Consider the following 20,193-nt stretch of genomic DNA (forward strand, 5'->3'; position numbering starts at 1 on the left):
AGTTGGAATAACTAAACAATAAATAAAGGAATAGAAGGTATTAGGTTGCAAGTATACAAAAACTTTATGGAAGTAAAAAGAACAATTACAAATTACTCATATCCAGCAAAATGAACAACTGACCTTTTGAGTTCTGGACGGAAACCTACAGAATTAGGTTTGAACTATTTCTACATTCAGCGACAGCAGGATGAAGATCATCACCACACCATCACTATACTATGTTCCTTGTCTTTATCCAGTTCAGTACTCTCCAACTTTGTTTTTGCAGTTCTTATATGAGAGTCTGTCAGCGAATATATATTTTAAGTCAAAGTATTTTAGTTCAGTTCTGGTGTTACTGACACAAAAGGAATGCTGTAACAGCTTCACAGAGAGATGACAAGTCAGTATTAAATTGCCATTAGAATAAATAATTGAAAACGATATTCTAGACACAGATATTGAAGAAGTCAATACCAGAAAATTGTGGTGATGCTATCCCTTACCTACTGATTGATATACCTTTACTTTGTACTAATTGTAGTTAAAATGTAATTGAATTGGAGGAAGAAGAAATATTGAAAAAAATGAAACAAAAAAACTCTAGGACCCATAGAATTTAATTTAAATGCAACGGAAATAAAACCTCTCAGAAATATGAATCAATTGTTTTTAACAATGGCAGGTTTCTTCCACCCCTTAAAACAGTATTATAAAGTCAGTTAATGGGAAAATCCATTTCATTCATGGTGCATAAACTATATGAGTGCAGTATTTTCACTTAAGGACTTCAACTAATTCTGTTTTTTCTTTTAGTTCAGACAATACAGATTTCTGTTTAGATGGCTTTCATAAACCATTCTCTCCCACTTACAACTGCTTAGAATAATATTCTACATCCTTTCAAGATCACCGAACAACTACCGTAACGTATTTTTACTTCTCTTAATGCTATTTAACTTGGAGATGAGTAAACTAGCCAATACCATGGACCAGTCAGTCACACCAGATGCCGCTTGGACCAAAGTCTGGGATTCTCTGCAACATAGCTTTGATTCTACTATCTAACATGGTACTCTGCCACATCAGCATAAATCGGCATGCTATTTCACTTAAACATCAGGAAACACTTAACAAATTTACCAAATAAAAGAAACATGGAATAACAAAATCATTTGTTTTCTTCTCTGAAGGGCAGAAGTGTGTTTCTTATTACTAGAAAGGGATTCTTAATCCAGCAACTTTACTTTTTTGAAAGCAAAAGTAGTAACAACAGAATTGCTGATTTTCTGGAGCAAAAGGAAGAGGGAATAGAACAAGTTTCAGAGAGTTGTATGTTCTCTGTTCTTTTTTCTCCCTTCCTCTTTCTCTCTCCCCCTTAAGAAACCTTCTTAATCAGCGGAGTTCAAAACTTGCACTGCAAAGAACAAAATACCGAAGAATGGCTCCCAAAAACACTTTGCAGTAAACCTTCGCTATCTGCTCCCTTGTGCTATGAAGGCAAGACTGCAAATCGTAATGATTTGCAAAACACAAAAGTTGCAGACCTCCAGTTTTCAACATTTAAATACAGTTGCAAAACCCACACTCAGAACAAACATTTTGATGCTGCACATACAGCTGCTAGCTTCTGTGAGGCTAACATTTACTGATCCTCAAGTTAGAAGTTCTGAAACTGCATCCTCCTCTCAGAGCCCTCAATGCAAAACAAAGCTCACCCATGTGAAAAATATTTGGGTGGGTGGTTTAGGCTCACAAGACACAAACTGATCTTTAACTTTTTATGTTAGATTCATGTCAATTCTTAATACAGGTAAATACATTAACAACACAAGCTAAAATGGAATAATGTCTTACTGCTTTATTGTGGAGAAGCACACTAGTTTCTTCTCCTTACGAGAAACAGTAAGTAACAGCAAGAAGTTAGTCCCTGCTGTAACTCCAACTGAATTACAGCAGAGAATAAGAGAGAGGAGTTGAAAAGATAAAAAAAAAAAAAAGGTCTCCTGAATTCTTTTATACTTGCTACATTTATCTTAGTTGAAGAAAAGATAACAAAACAATAACTGGTTAAGAAGTGATTTCACAGATATGTTAAAAATTGAAATGAAGACACAATGGAATGTCTAAGAGCAATTGTTCATTAAAGATTTTTAGAATCATCATGTCTGGGGGAAGGAAGGACAAGTGAATGCTGCCAGCAGCAGTACTGGTTAGAGTTTTGAACTGTTCTTCCTGTGATCTGACTGAATTTTTAAACAACCGTAGTTCCCTTCAGTACCATAAGATACATCAAGTTTTGTTTCTTTTTTTTAAAATACTCTCTTCTGTTGACTTTGAGAGACTGTTTGGTGCCAACAACCTATGCTATCTATTAGACATCAATAAACCTGCAACCCACGACTCTGAATAACTGGTGCAAAAGTTTCATCGTTTTTAACTCTTACAACCTATCCATAACAGTGTTAACACAAGGGAATGTCAACTTGCTTTCTGAATTTTAGTAAATGGTATGATTTAAGGTTGAAGATAGACGTGTTCTATCTTTCCCCACTTTCCTTCTGTTTACAGCCTTTACTGCGGAGCTGTTAGATGCAAGGCAGTTTATTTGGCACTACTGCCTTCACAAAGGATTAGCTATGATGTTTCCAGCCATCATGATGGACTAAGCAAGGTGTAACAAAACATAACTTCTCCACCAAACTACACATCCTTCATTAACATCCTGTATATATTTTTTTTTTAGAGATAGGACTGAGATAATGAGCTCTCTCCCACCTGATTAGATTTCAGTGTTCTTATTTTAAGTTCTATTTTTCAAATATCCATGCTGTCTGTACAGACACCTCCCCACCTTCCCCAATGCACAGAACTGAAAACACCGCTGATTCCACACCCTTTTCTCTATTCACAAAATAGGATGTTCAAAGTTAATGTTACTTTTAAGATTTCTGGGATTCTTGATCATGTATTTCCTCCCCTAAGGGAACAAAAATCCATCATAATGGTCACCTAACCACGGCCATCATATTTTAGTGCGTGATGTGGCATTCTTAGTACACATCACAGCTTCCTTCTTTTAGTATCCTTCTACTTGGGATACTCAACATAATATTTTGTTGACTTGTCAGTATTTTTGAAATAATAAGACCAGGCATTATTTTCAAGAATGCACATCTTTCGAGCAACCAGAAGTAAAACGATCCTCACCGTGACTAATTTTGAAAATATGTATTATTTCCATTCTTTCACTTAATTTAAAATTGGTATCCAGGAGGTAAAGACTGCCTGAGATTTCAAAAGTTAAGGGCAACATAATTCTGCCCTCGGCTCCCCCCAGTTAAAATGACATTTTTTCAAAAAGGAAAATCAAAAGCGATAAATTTCTGTAAGTCACTTATCATAAAGCAACTTTCTATGCCACCTTAAGAGAAAGAAAAGTATGACATTTAACTCAGTATGTTAAAAATATGCCTAGGTATATTAATGATGCGTTCTTTAAGTCTGAATGAAATCTATCCAATATTAATACAGAGGTTGCACTGTATATAGAAGTGTCAAATGTTAACATATGTAAATTCAGGAAATAAGGAAAGGTATAAATGGACTCAGTTACATAAACTTAATGTTACAGCAGAGCTACAGAAATAACTCTTTTTAAACATTCTTTTAAATTTTTGCAGTGTTCATTCCTGAAGGACAAGCATTTCTCCCCATTTCCTCCATCATTTCTGCAAGCTATGCAAGAGTTAGCTTTTTTAGTATTTAACATCAACACAATACTGGAATTGAGAAATGTATAATTCCACTGACAGATCTTACAATATGCTCTTACTGGGACAAAGCAAATACAAAAGTCTTTTCTCAGTGCAGCTAGGGCAAATATGAAGGGTCTTGCTGGAATCAAAATTAAATTTATCTCAACTGAAAAAAAATCAGCACATAACTGAATAGTGCAGGTTACTGTCATAACTCGTTGGAACCATTTGAACTAAAAATGCATGCAAAGCAGATGAGAACAATAAAAGCATTGTTATGTCTACATGATGATAGATTTCAAAACTGAAACACTCATAAATAACTTAGGCAACACAGGCACTTAGTAAATGTCACAGCAAAAGTGTTTAATGTATTCCTGGGATGTTAAAAAGGGAAAACATCTGCAAGGGTAGGGAAATATCTTGACTGAAAACACAAATTGTACCATAGTGCCTAGAATGCTATCCCTGATCCTAGTGTCTACCCCTTCATGAAATGCAACGAAACACAAACATTTAAAGGTAATTCAGTAAAATTACTCAGTGGTTAAAGAAATACGACTTAAGCGGCTCAGTTTTTCAGCCTACTGAATAAAAAGTTGAGAAAGAACTTGAAAATGAGTAGAGATACTTATGCTGCTTTTTTATTTATTTTTTTTTATTTGACAGTGGATATAATTACACATCAGAACAATTTCAGTAGGGGAAGGAGAGAAATATCTTTTGGGAAATAAGCTAGCTTTTGAGAACATGGATGATAAATCTGAACTCTGGAGGATGTATGATCTGTAAGCTATATGTAAAAACAGAGGGGACATCTGTATACCCAAGTTGGTTAGTAACAATGATCTTTTGTGACATTAAACTCTGAATCTATGAGGTCTCCTGGTTCATTCCATGACACACAAGGAGAAGGGAGGAGCAGTAACAGGTAAATTTTCATTATTCTCATTAAAATATAAACACAGGCGGTTTTGAATTAATAAAGATATATATTTTAACATTCATGTTTCAAGGCTTTAGCCAGTTGCCTGCAAGGATCAGGTAGTAGAGGATCAGGAGCACTCCACTTTTCTACCAGATTGTAAAGCTTCTCACCATAATATGATGAGAAAATATGCTCAGAGAGCATATTAGAGAGAGCTTAATTAAACAGAGAGCTTAATTAGCATAGTAAGTAATAAGCTTAACATTCTCGTTCTGCAAATAAAACAGTTATTACAAATAAACATCTATACTAAAGAACCTTGGACTGCCCCTTATCAGTAAGAGAACAAGTTTGACATGGAAGAGGAAGTGCATCAGAAGAGCTGACACTGCTCCTCAGACCTACTACTCAACTGGCAGTGCAGCGCCGTTAGCGCTGAAAGAGGATACTTTCCATTCCAGCACATGCTTGTGCACAACCAGAATAAGACAGAGGGGTAAATCATACAAGGAAAATTTGGCCCAGAATAAAAATAGATTGGTTTCCTGCTACGACCATCCCAAAATTCCTGAACAATTGCCTGTGGGAAGCTTCTCCGGCATGCAGCTTGTTTAGGACAATTCTGGGTAAGGAATAGCTGGCTGCTTGGATGTCTGGGCTCTTCAGCTTCAAAAACAGAGAAATGAAGTCATGACTGTGAGTCAAAATGAAATGGAACCTAATCCCTAAACATGCAGATCATTAGCAGCTTCTCCTAAGTCATCCAGCTGTACCAGATGGCTTAAGAACGTCGTGGAATTTTTTTAAAAATTCCTAATCCATTAGTTTTATGTTTTAAGAGTTACAGAGTGACAAGAGCTCAAGAAAGAGAATGCTGACATAAGAAAGAAGAAAATCAATAAGGTACCAGCAAATTCAATTATATCAGAAAAGCCACTTCTCTCCTGTGCTAAAAGTTTGAATCTACAGTAAATCTGACATAGATCAAGATGAAATTATGCTAAATCGCTGCATTAAAAAAAACATCCAACATACAGACTACAATTAAATTGTAATTGGATTTGTCATTTCAAAGTATTAGCATCAGATTTCCAGATAATACAGGGTGACATACTCTTATGCTAATAAACAGAAAGTTAGCAAAGTAAACAAACGCTGTGTTTCTACTGTAAGGAAATACGTGCGCCAATGAAGCAACCTTTTCAGCACAGAAGTAATTTAATACCCAAACCACATGAAAAGTGATCTCTCTGGGAATAGCACAGCTGCTAAAATCCAAGTCAGTTTTTATTAAATCATCAAGTCTGTTTATGTAAAACAGGGCTCTCTTAAAATGACCTCCAAGAGGAAATGATTTGCTAACCAAAAAAATGATACCTGCATTTAATTTATCTACATCGATGTAAGTTTTTATATATCAGTGTGTCCTGGATTGGAGATAAAAAGAAAAAAAAAAAAAGAAAACAGCTGATTCTAACAGTTTAACTTCTCAGGCTCCACCATCATAAAGTCGTGTCTGTCCCGTCCCACCTCCCCCCCCCTTTTTTTTTTTCTAATACAAGTATTTTTTTGAAGCAAAATACTTTAGTTAACACATATAGAATTTCTGCAAACCATACTTCTGGAAAAGATGAGAAAATAATCACTTTTAGCTACTGCTGAGCTGTCAGCTATTCAAGACCGTAGATACGTGTGTCTAAAAATAACAGCAGTTTTAAGTTCAGTGCTTCAACTTTTGAGGAGAAAATGGACATTAACAGTCCTTCAAAGCTTGTCAAGTGTACCCAGATAGCCTAGAGAAATAACAGGAATACTATAGAAGACGACATTGTGCAAGTCCTCAACAAAAATGATAATGCCTCAAGAGTTTTTGATAGCTGTTTGAAAGAAGCACAAGTGCAGTGAAAAGAACGGAAAGAACTTCTTGCAGTAAGTCCCAAGGAACACAAAAGTGAACTAAATTAACAGCACTCCCAAGCAGGCCAAATCATGAGTCAAAATCTCTGAATCTTCATCTTGAGATATCCCAGTCAAAACTGCTTGAACTTGCGCTACATAGCCATAGAAAACTTGCCAGAAAAAACTTTTCAAGGCCACAATACAGGAAAGCAATCCAAGACTGAAGAGTCGGCCTCACACAGACACATTAGTGGGCTGCCCTAGTGTTCTGGCAAGACACAGCCCAGATCCTAGCAACAGCTGTAAATCCATTAGGTGACTCAGACTGTCAACGCTAGCATCAAAATGAGAGCCTTTTCGATAAAGCAATATTATGGAAGTATTTTTTTTCTTAAGTGTTCTTTATATGTTTGTTTTGTATCATAAAACAGAAATCTAGACAACTTTGCTTATTCGAACAATACTAAGTTCCAGAAAACTAAAATGATATATTTATTCATTGGATATTGGAAATAATTTCTTAAACAACTAAAACCAATACCAATTTTACTCCTTCCTACAAAGCTAAAAGGTATTGACAGTATTTATGTCATAAACTTTTCAGAAATGTGTTGGCCCTAATCTTTGCTTGGTTTCTTTAGCTATGACCAGAACCTTTATGTGGAGACAGCATGCTAATAGGGGATCCCAAAGAAATTTGGAAAACAGCTGAAAAAGAAGGGTATGAGGACAAAAGAATTTTAGCTGAAGTAAGAAGGCACATTCCAAGCCCTAAGGAAGTAACAGAAAATGTCAAATACAAAGCAGTCCTCGGCACCCCAAGACTGACCTAGAGCAAGACCATTCTGTATAGATAATAAAGCACAGAGAAACTCCAGACTTACTTTGGTTGAACAGGCTGTGCACTTATCAAATGCCAGGCTGACTGGAAGAACATTATCAAATCTTGATAAAAATCCACGGATCTATAAGATGAAAAAAGTTACAATACTACTTTATCATTACAAAAAACATTTCTAAAATTCAACATGAAGTGGAAACATACATGCAATAAAAAGATAAAGTGGCTATAACTAGGGTAATGCTGTTCTAACACAGTGACCCGCAACAGCACCTGTAGTAAATTTATACTCTCTGTATTACTGTTTTTCTATATACAAATAATGGCACAACTATCTAAATGCAACACTGTGTAAACATAAATGGAGGCACAGCACCACCTGGAGTTTGACTTTCCTGATTACAAAGTTCAATCAAAAATAAAAAGTGATGCTGTAACCAATTAAAGACATTTTTTTCCCCCCATCTCTAACATATAATCTGAAAACTTTGCTGTTGTGCATTCCTATACTATGTTGTTAATATGATACTACTGATACATAATTTTAAAATTCCAGACCATTGTTGCTGGTGACAGACATAGCACTGAAAACACTTTGGAGCAGGGTTTGATCATTTAGACTATGAACTGTTTGGAGTACTGATCATCTTTTTTACTCTGTGCTTTTATAGGTCTACAACAATGAAGAGACATCACTAAGAACAGGACTTTAGCAGCTCTGCAATACAAATAATAATGCCTTAATTAATATTGAAGTCTGTTAAGAAAAACACATCCAACATTCACTCCGCACATTTAATGCAGCTGAAACGGCATAAACCTTGGAAGCCAAGAGCAATTTAAACAGTATTAACGCTAAGGTATTTTTGCAGAAACACCCAGTCATACATAACTTTAGAATACGAAAATACAGCCATTTTTAAACAAAACCCACACCCAAGAAAAGAAAGAAAAACAATAAATCATCTTTCTCATACCACATTGCTTTGTATTTCTGTTATCCTAGGAATTCCAAGACACTTCCTGGAAATAAATTCCATTTATTTATGACAGACTAAGACTACGAATGTGCAACATTTACTATCCACCACAGAATACCTTAATAAAGAGGACTGCTGCATTCCAAATGAACAAAGGACACCAAAGAACCCCACACCTGAAAGTAATAGTTAATTCTAGACACCTGGAGAAAATATTGCACTCACTGAGTTGAGTAGATGGGTGACTGCCAAGAGAAACCAGCAGTTTGTAAAGCAATTAGATGTCACAGTATTTGAAAAAAATTTGTCTATTTTCATCTTATACTTAAAGGCACATTTGTGTTAGGATATCTAAAATAGAAGATATTTGTGATAGTCACTAAATGTAAATGTGAAAACAGATATAGGGTTGATAGAAGTCATAATTCAATTAAAATTTTTCCAACTAAAATCCATATTTGCTATGGATCATATCTCAAAGCATAGCCCAAAACAGAACAATAACACGAGTAAAATCATATAGGGGTATAAAACAAATCACACAGGGCTGACTGCACAGCTAACATTCTCATTATCAGGAAAGATACGAACTGTGAGATCCTTATTTTTCCAGTAGAAACAGTAACCTTTCTAAAGTTTACTGGGAAATAGTCTAAAAAAATATTACTACATAATGTAATATTTCTAGCTTTCTGTTGGGGAAAAAAACTCAAACTTCTTCACTCTCCCTTTTTAGATGTTAAGCAGAAGTTCAAATTACAGATGTGTTTTCCAGAGCTCTGGAGCATAGTCACCATTTTGAAACAAAATCACTGCGTATGTATAAGACTCACAAAGACTCAACCGTCAGAATTACTAAAGTTATTTCTAAAAACAAACTGACCTAGCATAAGTAAAGTCTCTTTCATATTATTATCCCATATAACCACAGGAAACATTCAGTTAATTACAGAAAACTATCTGGAAATTATGACATTCCTTTTTCAACTAAGAAAGCAAAAACTTCTCCAAAGATAAATTGGGAGTACCTGGATCACCAAATGAACAAGATTTAGATTTGGCTTTCTCTTCCTATTGAGATATGAGAAGTCAAAAATCTCCCTCAGATATACTGCAGCAGTTGGCATAGGCTGGGCCTGGCTCACAACAGCATTAGCATATTAACTACAGATAACCTACAGGATAAGGGAGTAACTTAGTCATAATAAAGTACCCTGACTAAACAATCTGTCAGTTATTGTGAAAGTTACAAACTTATCAATTAGTGCCAAAGTCGGAAACTATCGAGAACCTTCAAGATGAGCAGACTACGAGTGCCAGCGAGGACAGATGCCTCATAGTGAGGGTATCCGAACGAGTCAATCAAGAACTGGATATTCCCTACCAATCCTGCAGCTGAGTGTCCACAGGAACAAGCAGAAAAACTTCAGGTGTATGGGAGAGAGACTCCTGAGAGAGAACTGGAGAGACCCCAGAATTACTGGAGAGAGAGAACCCAGGGAGAACCTAGGTGGACCACATTGCATAAACGTGTACCCATCTGTAAACACTGGTTACCACATAAAATTATAAGCAAAATTAGACTAATTTTTTATAGACCGGTCCCTGTGCTTACCTGGATGTTGCAAAGAAAACATACTAGTAGCTTTATCTTTTTCTGAACCAAGATTCATTCTCAGCTCAAAAAAATTAACGTCAATAGAATCTAAAAATACCACTTAGAAACAAATAAATGATTTATTTATACAATGGAAGCATCCAAACAGAGTCACTCAGATAAGCAACATAAAGAAAGAGGCACAGAATACTTTTAGTCCCCAGTGATAATATCACAAGGGATATGAATATGGGGATAATATCAGCAGGCAGTTTTTTGAAGGACATCAATATAACATATATCAATATAACAAATAAAGACAAGTCTATCCTGCAATCTGAAAAATGGTATCCTTAACATATTTGTAACTAGAGTTTGGGTTGAGTAGAAGAATAGACTGCTGTATTGCACCTGAAATACATGAATATTTTGGAGAACTGTAATAATTGTGAATTGGCTGGATTTGCATTTTTTTTTCAAACTCAGAAGGGACTTAAAAAGTGAACAAAAGGAGATGCTCATATTGTGAGGTCTGATGGGGAATAGAAAAGTCAGAAGTTGCCTTACTCACATGCTGTCTGCTCCAGGTCAACTCCTGCTAAGTAGGTAGCAGGAATTAATTGTGTGTCCACAACTAGGACAGACAGAATACCAGGAACACAACTGCCTTGGCCTGTGAGATGAATTGTTTCTTTTTTTTTAACCAAACATAGAGATTCAGTCCTTCAGGGAATAGAATCAGCATAGAGTACATTTTTGTTAAGGAGGCAAAGTCTGTGATGCTTGCCTTATATTAGTTCCCAGCTTTTAAACAAAAGCACTTACTCACAAATTATTTACCTGATGAGGAACAAGTCCAAGAGAAGTAGGTGGCTCGTTCATTCTATCATCGCTACTGCTGGCCACAGCATAACCACTGCCAAAAATCCAAGAAGGAAAATTAGAACAACACAACATACTGAACAACCAAAATTTCCATCAAGCTTCAAGACATTTTGTTACCACTTATGGTTCAGAATATGGAAAGCAACCTATCTGGAAAATCTGTTTCATGCTAACTAAGATCGAGCGTGGGAATACAAACCCCCTTTTTCAGAATCACTCTCAGAACATACTCATGTCCAATGCCTAACTCAATTTGTCTTTCACAGATTTTAAAGACAGAAAACAAGCCTAAATTTCAGGTTACAGAATTTCAGAGTAATTTCTGTATCAAACCCACCTAATTTTAATTTAGATTTTGCAATATTTGGCTTATCTTGAAGACCTCCATCTGACCAAAGTAGTTATGATAGCACCTCGTTACATTCAAACACTTTCCTGAGCAAAGGAATGGCAAGATTCAACAGAAATACTTTCTTCTTTTGAAATATTCTCAGTACTTTTCTACTTTTAAACTCAGACAGGAAGAAACTCCCAATTTCCAAGATAAAAACTTAAGATTTGATGAATCAGTTCTCCCTTAAACACTGTTAAATGGATATGACCCATACATTACATTAATTCACAGGCAACATTACACCTTACAAAATTGGCCTATTGGCCTATTGTGCACCTCCGCCTCCTTCTCCCAAAAGATTATATTAAATAAGTCTTATTTCTCAGAGAACACATTTTGAACACCAATCCAGAAATTACTCACCCTTCTGGATGCTGTAAAACAGAAACCATTAATTCCACTGCAAGCGCTCCAGCTATCATGGCTAATCCAGGTCGACTGACCGTGCACTGCTGATCCAATGTCCGGTCCCTGGTGGACTACAAAGATAGACAATTCTAAAGGAAAGAAAAAAGTAACTCAAAAGTAAGTAGCTGCCCTACTACACAAAATACCTTTAGTTCTGTGCAATTCATATTTTTAATCTTCCAAATAAAAGATAAAGTTTTTCTTAATCCCACGTACATCAACATGAAACAAATCCCTTTATGAAACACCATTTAAAGGAAATAAAAATTCAAATCACAGCAAAAGAGATATATAATCACCATTTGCACAAGGTTCTACTCACATCCCCTGGTGCCACAACATCATTGCAGAAGTAGCAACCCAGTTTATAGCCAGGGATATTTGAAAAGAGTGATGATCCCAAAAGATCAGAAGAACCAGAAGCATTGTTGAAACATGAATCACCAGATTCTTGCTGTTTTGGTTTCTTTAGCCCATGTCTCATAACAACAAATGTGTCAAATCCCAATGCAGCATTGATGACCAACTGTGAACAATAGAGAGAGAACAGCAAATTTTAAGTAAGCCAAAGAGGAAAGGAAAAAAAAGCTTCAAGGCTTTATTCACTGTAAATGTCAAAAAACCCCCACATGCTGTAGACGGACAAACAACCTATTAAGTGCCTATCTATCACCCTAGTGATAAACAACGGATTTTCTGACAGGTGCAAAATTCCAGCGCTCAAGCATTTAGAAAAAACAAAACCCAAACTAAAGTCTGTTTCAAAAAATTCACAAACTATTACCTTTTTCTGTGTGAAATTTGATACATATTACTCTAATTGTTACACAAATCTATGCACACTTGCCGACAAAAAAAAAGGAACAGGAACTCCACAAATGTATTGTGCTAGTTTATATCTGAACCTAGGTTCATACCAACTAACATTCAATGTCTCACTGAAGTTACTGAAGCTGCTATGCACTGATATGAATTAACATCCATATATCCAAATTTGGCCCACTATTCATACCATTATTAGTATCATTACTGGAATAACATTTTTGTTCCAGCCCAGAATTTACTTTCAAGTTTGCTGCATATTCTGTATATTCATATTCTCTAAGTGCTAAAAAATTCGAAGTGCCATTTAAGTACAACAGTGGCTAACAATAACAAGTATTCATGTCACTTGAAATTCTGTATGTCGTCTTTTCAGTTTCCTGTGGTCTGAAATATAACTCATTAAACACCCCTATGTGACAGAGCAACGAAACACAAGTCTGTTATCCAAGAAAATTTCTGCTCAGTGAGGAAAGCAATTAATGATTACTTATGGTCTTCATATGCATCTGTTTAGTCACATGGGGAGCACAAACGGCTGTGGTACACAATTACACTGTCATCATTTTCCCCTTTCTCTTCAGTTTGTGACAAGTGCTTAGAGTAATCTGAAGCTATATCTGTTAGGAGCAAAATATCGTAAACCAAATACTTGAACCAGAAGATTTTACTAAACTTACAGGCAAACTTACAGCAAAAAGCAAAACCAATTATACAATAAGGACTGTAGCCAGTAAAATATAAAGGAAGATATTATACTGTGTCATATACAGATATTTTAGATAGACATTCTAGTACAGCAGTGTGTCATTTTTTCATTCTTACAGCCAGGAATTATTTAAAAGAGGGACTTTGAGGGAAGCTGTCAATCAGCCATCTTAACTAGTAAGCTTGTGAGTTTCATCAATATTCTTGGTATTTCAAACATTTTCTGAACATTCACTTTCAAGGCCCTTGTAGTTCATTCCCTCCTCAGTCCTAACACAGAACCATGCTGTTGAATCTGTGGTAGCACAGCCAGGTCTACAGCAAACAATTAAAAGACTGCATCTCCTCACTACATCTACCTGTAAAACCTGAAGATGGCATTCCATTTTCAAAATATGAATAACATGGCACAGCTGCTATTATCAGAAATTAGTAACATTGCTAAACACTTCCCACCGCAATAAACTATTTCACTCTCTTCAGTTTACTGTCCAGCAACTATTTGAATCTATCTGGTTGACCCTTAATTAAGAAAAATAATAATCATCTGGCTTTGGTAGAGACTATGGAAAAGTGTACCTTTTGGCAAAATTTTTAAAGTTCGCATACTCAACAAGAGTCAGGGAATTAACATCTGACACAGGGATTTAACATTTGAGTTCTGTTTGTCTAGGACACTTTTTTTGGGAGGAAGGACTGCAAAAAGATCAAAGATCATGAAGGCAAATGAACAATTACATGGGGAAACCAACTCTTATTTCTACCCATGTACCCCTTATAGAACTTTACACAGATTATCACTCACGGTATTCTTCATTTTCTGTGTTCCTGTTTTGAGACCTTGGGGTCCAAACTGCAGCAGTACTTCAGATTTGCAGTTGCCATACAAATTCACATTTGAAGTAGAGCTCTCATTGTTTATTAACACGAAGTACACTGAAAAGCAGATACTGAGTATTTCCGTTTGGACGCCTTGAGATCTCAGTGCCATGCTTATTCAGTGACAGAGAATTCCACCTCCTCACATCAAAGTGATCTTACGAAAATCAAATAACTGTGATGCAGTCAGACACACTATACCATTGAATATCAGAGAACTGTCACATAGAAATTACAAAATTTGTCCTCAAAGTATGATTTGGATACTGTAAGGCAAATATAGTGGGGGACTGCTAGCTAAGCGAGTGTGGGGAAAAAGTTTTGGAGATCATTAAAACAACTGTATCCTGACTGAACCAGCCAGCAGAGAGCCGCATATAAAATTGCACATATAGCTCACAATTACCAGCCACCGTACACATGAAATAGTAGGCTGGCACTTCCCAGTTTCAATACCCAGCTTCCTGAACTTACTCTTTCTATGTCATTTCTGTGCTCTCTTTAAACAGATAAAAGATCACTGACAGACCACAGGTGCAAACTGCCAAAAAGACATTAGGATTAAGTAGGAACTGGTTAAGTTATCAAGTTACACACACTCAGTTAGACCTGAAGTTGTACTTCAGTGAAGTCCACGCTAACGGGACACACTGGTCTTTTCACTGGCAGTGTAGTTCACTGACAAAGGTAAGCTCATTTGAACTACAAAGACATACAAGCCTATTGCTCAGGATAAGAAATCTGTTTAAAATAAGGAAAGAATAAAATAAAATAAAATAATTTAAGATCTTGGCTTAAAAAAAACCGAGAGAACTGTTTGATTTAGAAAAAATCCTGCTTGCATAGCACGTGCAGAGGAAATTTAGTTAAGTTCAGATGAACATAGACTTCACGAGAAAGGGGAATATACTTGGAATTTATAAGCTAAAACCAGTTTGCAAATACCACAAATCTGCATTCTCTCTCCTTTCTACTGTCCAGATTTTTTGGAAATAAATACAAACACAAACAAAACAAATCACAAACAACTAACAACTATTAGGAAATTAGAATTGTTAAGGTTGAAAAAAATCACAGAAGTCAGGAAATACAAAAATCAAAGATCGAATAACAACTCAGCTGTGTCACACGTATGTTTTCTTTTACTCTCGTGTTAAATTCACAAGTTAATAAATTGCTACGGACATCACTACATTTATGCCACAAAATACACACAACGTGCACTGTGGTTAAGATGACATGTTAAAAGCTTAATACTTTCCTTTCCTGATTTTGTACTAATTTAACCGAGCAAACACGAAACTGCACAATTCTTAAAGGAATTAAGAAATATTAAGATTACTTGAGACTGTTTTACTACAGTCTACATCATGACAGCAAGGCAAGTAAGTGTTCAGGATAATTTAGTTGGATTCTTCAGCAAAACCGTATTTTCAACACTGCATCAATTTGGACAAAGATGCTCCTTCCAGAAGCCTGTGTGATTTAGAGTATTTCTTTGTTATGTTTTATTTCTCAATCTGCTTCATATGACCAGGTCTGTATACTGACCACAAAAGATGTTTTAACATTTTGATTACATAAGCATTTATGCATACAGTCTCACTGATCTCATATACACAGCATAAGCTATAAAGCTTCAGATACTTTTTTTTTTTTAATATAAGAATTCACAATCTTCATTTCATGTACCACAGCCCTCTCCCTTCATTTTTCTTTGGCTGTAACATGAAGATATTACTTTTAAGCTACAGAAATATCTAAAGCATTCAACACTACCTGAGTAAGAGTCATGGACAGAGTTTGGATGCATTGGCTCAGCACAACGGTATGTTTTCCAATACAGCAATGAGGAAAAACCCAAAGTTAACTTTTAACCAAAAAAGTGTTGGCACTTTTTAGTTTTTAAAGTTCAGAATTCACTTTCTAATTTTGCACTTTTGAGATGTATTTTGAAAATGTGTTTTCAGACAAGTTTTTACAACTCACATTCCCTATCAGTCAACTATTACTGTAATGTCTTTGGTCCTCCTTACTATGATTCTCTTACTATGAAAGTATTTCTTTTAGTATTACTATGAAATATGTACCCTTGGAGATGCTCAAAAGATACTGACTAGACAAAACCCCGAGCAACATGATGTAAGTTGGCTCTATTTCGAACAGGGAGTTGGACCAGATCACCTCCAGAGGTCTCTTTCAACATAAATCATTCTGTGATACAAGTTTCTATTTCATCTTTTCAACATTGTATTTTTGCCTTATACAGGTATCTTTGAGGCTACAGAAAACAGAAAAAATTTCTGCACAATCACAAAAGATTTGTGAACTTTCCATGAAGTTCTTTTAGGTATACATAGCTGGTTGATAGGAAAGAGCTGAAATACAGTGACAAGGATATTAGCAAGGCATGGTACAATACCTTCCTCTTGCTGGCTGCAATGACAGCGGGAAGCCATCGACTCTCTCTAGTGTCCATTAGTAGGAAAACAACATCATGAGCATCAATAAGCTCTTCAAGTTTAGCCACATCCTTCCGAGCCTGTGCCATTGTTATTTCAGAAAAATTCACTGGGTGGCCTGGCATAGGGATGCTCATGTTATAGCCTTCTGAACTCTAGATGGAGACAGACAGAAGATAACTTATTAAAAAAAGATAACCTTGTGAATAGAACTATTATAAAGTTCAATACAAAACTGTGTAACACAAATTCAACTGCTGTTTGACAGAATGGCAACTTTATTCTTTACACCCATCTGTGTATCAGTGCTGTCTGCTAAAGCACAGTGCTAAAGTACTAAAGGGAAGGCAGTCTCAGCTGCTATATTTATGCAGATAAGAGCAGCTCAATGCAAACACACTAGTTTGAGTCAACAGAGCAGACCAACCATGTACAGGTGCCTCGGTGCCTGAACTAACAAGCCCAGTCTCTCAGAAGGTCTTATTAGGTCTGGCAAATCCCTACAAGAAGATAGCTGAACTGCTCCTCATCCCAGAGGTAACAAACGCCCCTACAAAAGCAAGCAGACAGATCTTACATATGATTATGATCATGCTATTAAACTTAGATAAAGTCTTTGTCCTGGATTATCTCTCCAGCCACTCCACACACAATGTTAATGGGATGTAGTTTATATTTTTGATATTGAACATTGACTCAATTACAGTAAGACAGATGTGAAGTATCACACACTCTCCTCTTTGTTTCAAATTCTTTACGAGAAGAACAATAGTCTTGAATGATTTTCATGTAATTCGACCAGATATATGTGAACTTGATATAGCAGAAAATAACTGCTGAGACTTGTTACTCCAGCGCTTGGATGTCTGGAGGCTTGCACTATGCAGATGCTGAAAGAGCCTTTTCTTATTACAGAAACATATGCCTCTTCCAACTCCATATTTGGGCAAGGCATATTGAGCAGAAAATGGCCAAAGAGCCAAATAAGCATATACAATGCATATACAATGCAAACAATTAACTCACTCATTTGGAAATACGTTAACGCAATCTGCCAGCCATCTGCTCTAAGAGAATAGTGGATCTTTCATATATGTCACAGAAGCATAGACCTTGCCAAAGTCTCCTTGCTTGTCACTGTGCTGTAAGCAATTAACAATCTAAAAGCCAAAATTTAAAAGCTAGATGAACCAAACATAAAATTACATGGGAAGAGAGGAAAGGAACGTTGGCAGAACGTGCTTTTCTACAGACCAATTACATGCACAACTCAAATCCAGGTGAGCCACATAACCAGAAGGGTGAAGTATACATTCTACACATCATAAATATCCCTGAAGATAATAAAGAAATAGACACATATAGCAGCCTGGGAAAACAAATCTGGGTAATATCTACATTAACCATACCAAAGGATGCACCTTTTTCCCCCTCCTTCTTCCTCCCTGCCCCACTGCCACCTCCAAGGGGAAAAACGCAGAGTCCACAGTGATCTAGCATGCTGTTAACAGGGCAGCTCCACTGTGTCCCAGTGAGGACAGCCCGGATTCTGCATCACCAGCACAGACATTGCACAATTATTGGAGGAGGTTTTACCTTCACTGTTATTATCTCCTTCAAAAAGCTGTGGCAGGAACACAAAACTTCATCTGCGCTGTATATAAGTAATGTATTTATGGATAAACTTGTCAAGCCCCTGTACTGCATACAAGTGCTGATTTAATAGATAAGTATAACTGACACTGTTGGTGATTTAGGAGGTCGACTTTTGTTCAAAATAATAAATAAGTTGAATACTAGCTGCACAGAAATATGGTAACAAGGTTTGTAAAATATTAAAATCTTACCAGAATTCAGAAAAAAACTCTATCCAGTGACTGTAGCTGTAGGAATACATACAAGTCTAGCACTTTCAATAGCTGCAATTTCATTTGAATAATTGTCCCTTGAAAAAAAGACACCAGTCACTAGCAAAAGTGGCTGAGGTACACTTTTGCAGCCAAATGCTGGCAAAGAGAATTAAAAGGGTACCTTGCGATGGCACGTACATATTATTTTAACGAGTAAACGTGCATATATCCCAAAGATCTCATTCATTCCACAGAATTCTAAAATCTCAGGGAGTCTATATGACAAAAAGAATTTTGCTTGACAGCACACAAAAAGGCTTAGATTTTCAGACCACAACCTTCATACTAACAAAAGATTTCAAATGCCTCCAAATCACCCAAACCAAAATAATAGTTACCATCCCATAAATTATTAGAATCACATACATATTAAAAAAAAAAAAAAAGGGGGGGACGACTGTATGTTGACATGTGCAAAACCATAAAAGATAATGCACTTTTCAACATTTTCATTAACAGCTGACCAAAGCTGTGCTTGAGGCTCCAGTGCTTTTGTTTTGTTTTTAAAGCAAAGAGACATCAAAATATTTAAATTTGTGGTGCTACCACAACCTTCTCTCTCATTTTTATTCACATTTCTATTAATTTTCTGCATTTTTTGTTAAACTATGGCTCAGATCACTTAGAAAATATCTGTGCCCAATATATTAAACCTGAACAGAAGTGTGCTGTGGGTAGGTACACAGAAAATTAAGAAATGTGAGGCTGTCATCATTAAATTGTTCTACTGGAAATACCTACATAAAGTAGTCCCCCATGCAGTATAGTACAAAGGATGATAAAATGCTGAATAAACTGGAGTTCCATGCCTGAATACTTCAGGAAATGATTGTATAAGAGTCAATAAAGTTAAATTCCACAGCAGCTATATGAATGACTCTGTGCATTACCTACTTGTAATGAAAGGCTGTGAATCCGTAAATTCTGCTATTTCCGAGTCCTCCCTTCTTTTTTATTATAAAACTCTAAGCTACAGTTAATGACAATCTTAGAAGGGGAATGAAACAAATCAAAGCTCCTTGCCAAAGCATTCCTTCTTGTTGCATTTGCAATGATGAGGTGGTTACTCTTCCAACTAGAAAGGATGTAAAATTAAAAAAATAAAAAAAGAATTCACATAGAGCAGTCAAGCATTTCAAAGTCAACCAGGAGAAACTGCATTTTGTGTGCAAAATACTACACTGAAATTAAAGAAAGTAAATTAGACTGCAAGTGAATTGCACAGAAATGTCCCACCAAGTTTTCAGAAATGCCTTCAGAACCAGCATTACTACTTGGATTCCCACAGGCTTGAAAGGACTCTGTGGGTTTCCAAACAGCAAGAGACAGCTTTTTGTTACTCCATCAGTATGAGAGAAACGAGCAGGCCCAAAATCCAGGACAGCTAATCTTTTTATTCAAAGACATTTATACGGGCAAATACAGGTTTTGGTAACAAGCAACAGTGCAGTCTGCAGTAACAGATGCAGCTCTATTTTGAGAAGTCTAGCAAAATCAGCTGGGTTATAAAAATCTCCAGCTACAGTAGCTTCACTGTCCAAACTGTCCCAAAGCACCAAGACTTTACTCAGGCTAATTAAAGACTTACTGTTAGTCTACGTGCTTTGCCTGCTGCTTAAACCTCACCACACTCACATGCCACCAGCATGATATTAAGTGTTTGAACCAGAGTTTTCACTGTTAAACCCTGTTAATTCTTGTTAATCCCAGTGTGTTGTTTCTCTGTATATTTACTGATGG

The 20,193-nt window shown here is 36.2% G+C and overlaps 1 protein-coding gene across 1 annotated transcript in view; it reads right to left on the reverse strand.

The window, feature by feature from the left end:
- ATG7 (autophagy related 7) overlaps positions 1–20,193 on the reverse strand; it is a 104,683-nt gene that overhangs the window by 69,202 nt on the left and 15,288 nt on the right. Inside the window, exons 12-16 of the mRNA XM_009889937.1 lie at positions 16,504–16,698; positions 11,995–12,198; positions 11,628–11,743; positions 10,826–10,901; positions 7,452–7,532 (exon numbers count right to left, since the gene is read on the reverse strand). Of these exons, the coding sequence (XP_009888239.1) occupies positions 7,452–7,532; positions 10,826–10,901; positions 11,628–11,743; positions 11,995–12,198; positions 16,504–16,698 (672 nt within the window). The remainder of the gene's footprint in view (positions 1–7,451; positions 7,533–10,825; positions 10,902–11,627; positions 11,744–11,994; positions 12,199–16,503; positions 16,699–20,193) is intronic.

The sequence above is a fragment of the Charadrius vociferus genome, unplaced genomic scaffold (assembly GCF_000708025.1).
Source record: "Charadrius vociferus isolate BGI_N301 unplaced genomic scaffold, ASM70802v2 scaffold67, whole genome shotgun sequence".
NCBI lineage: Eukaryota > Metazoa > Chordata > Aves > Charadriiformes > Charadriidae > Charadrius > Charadrius vociferus.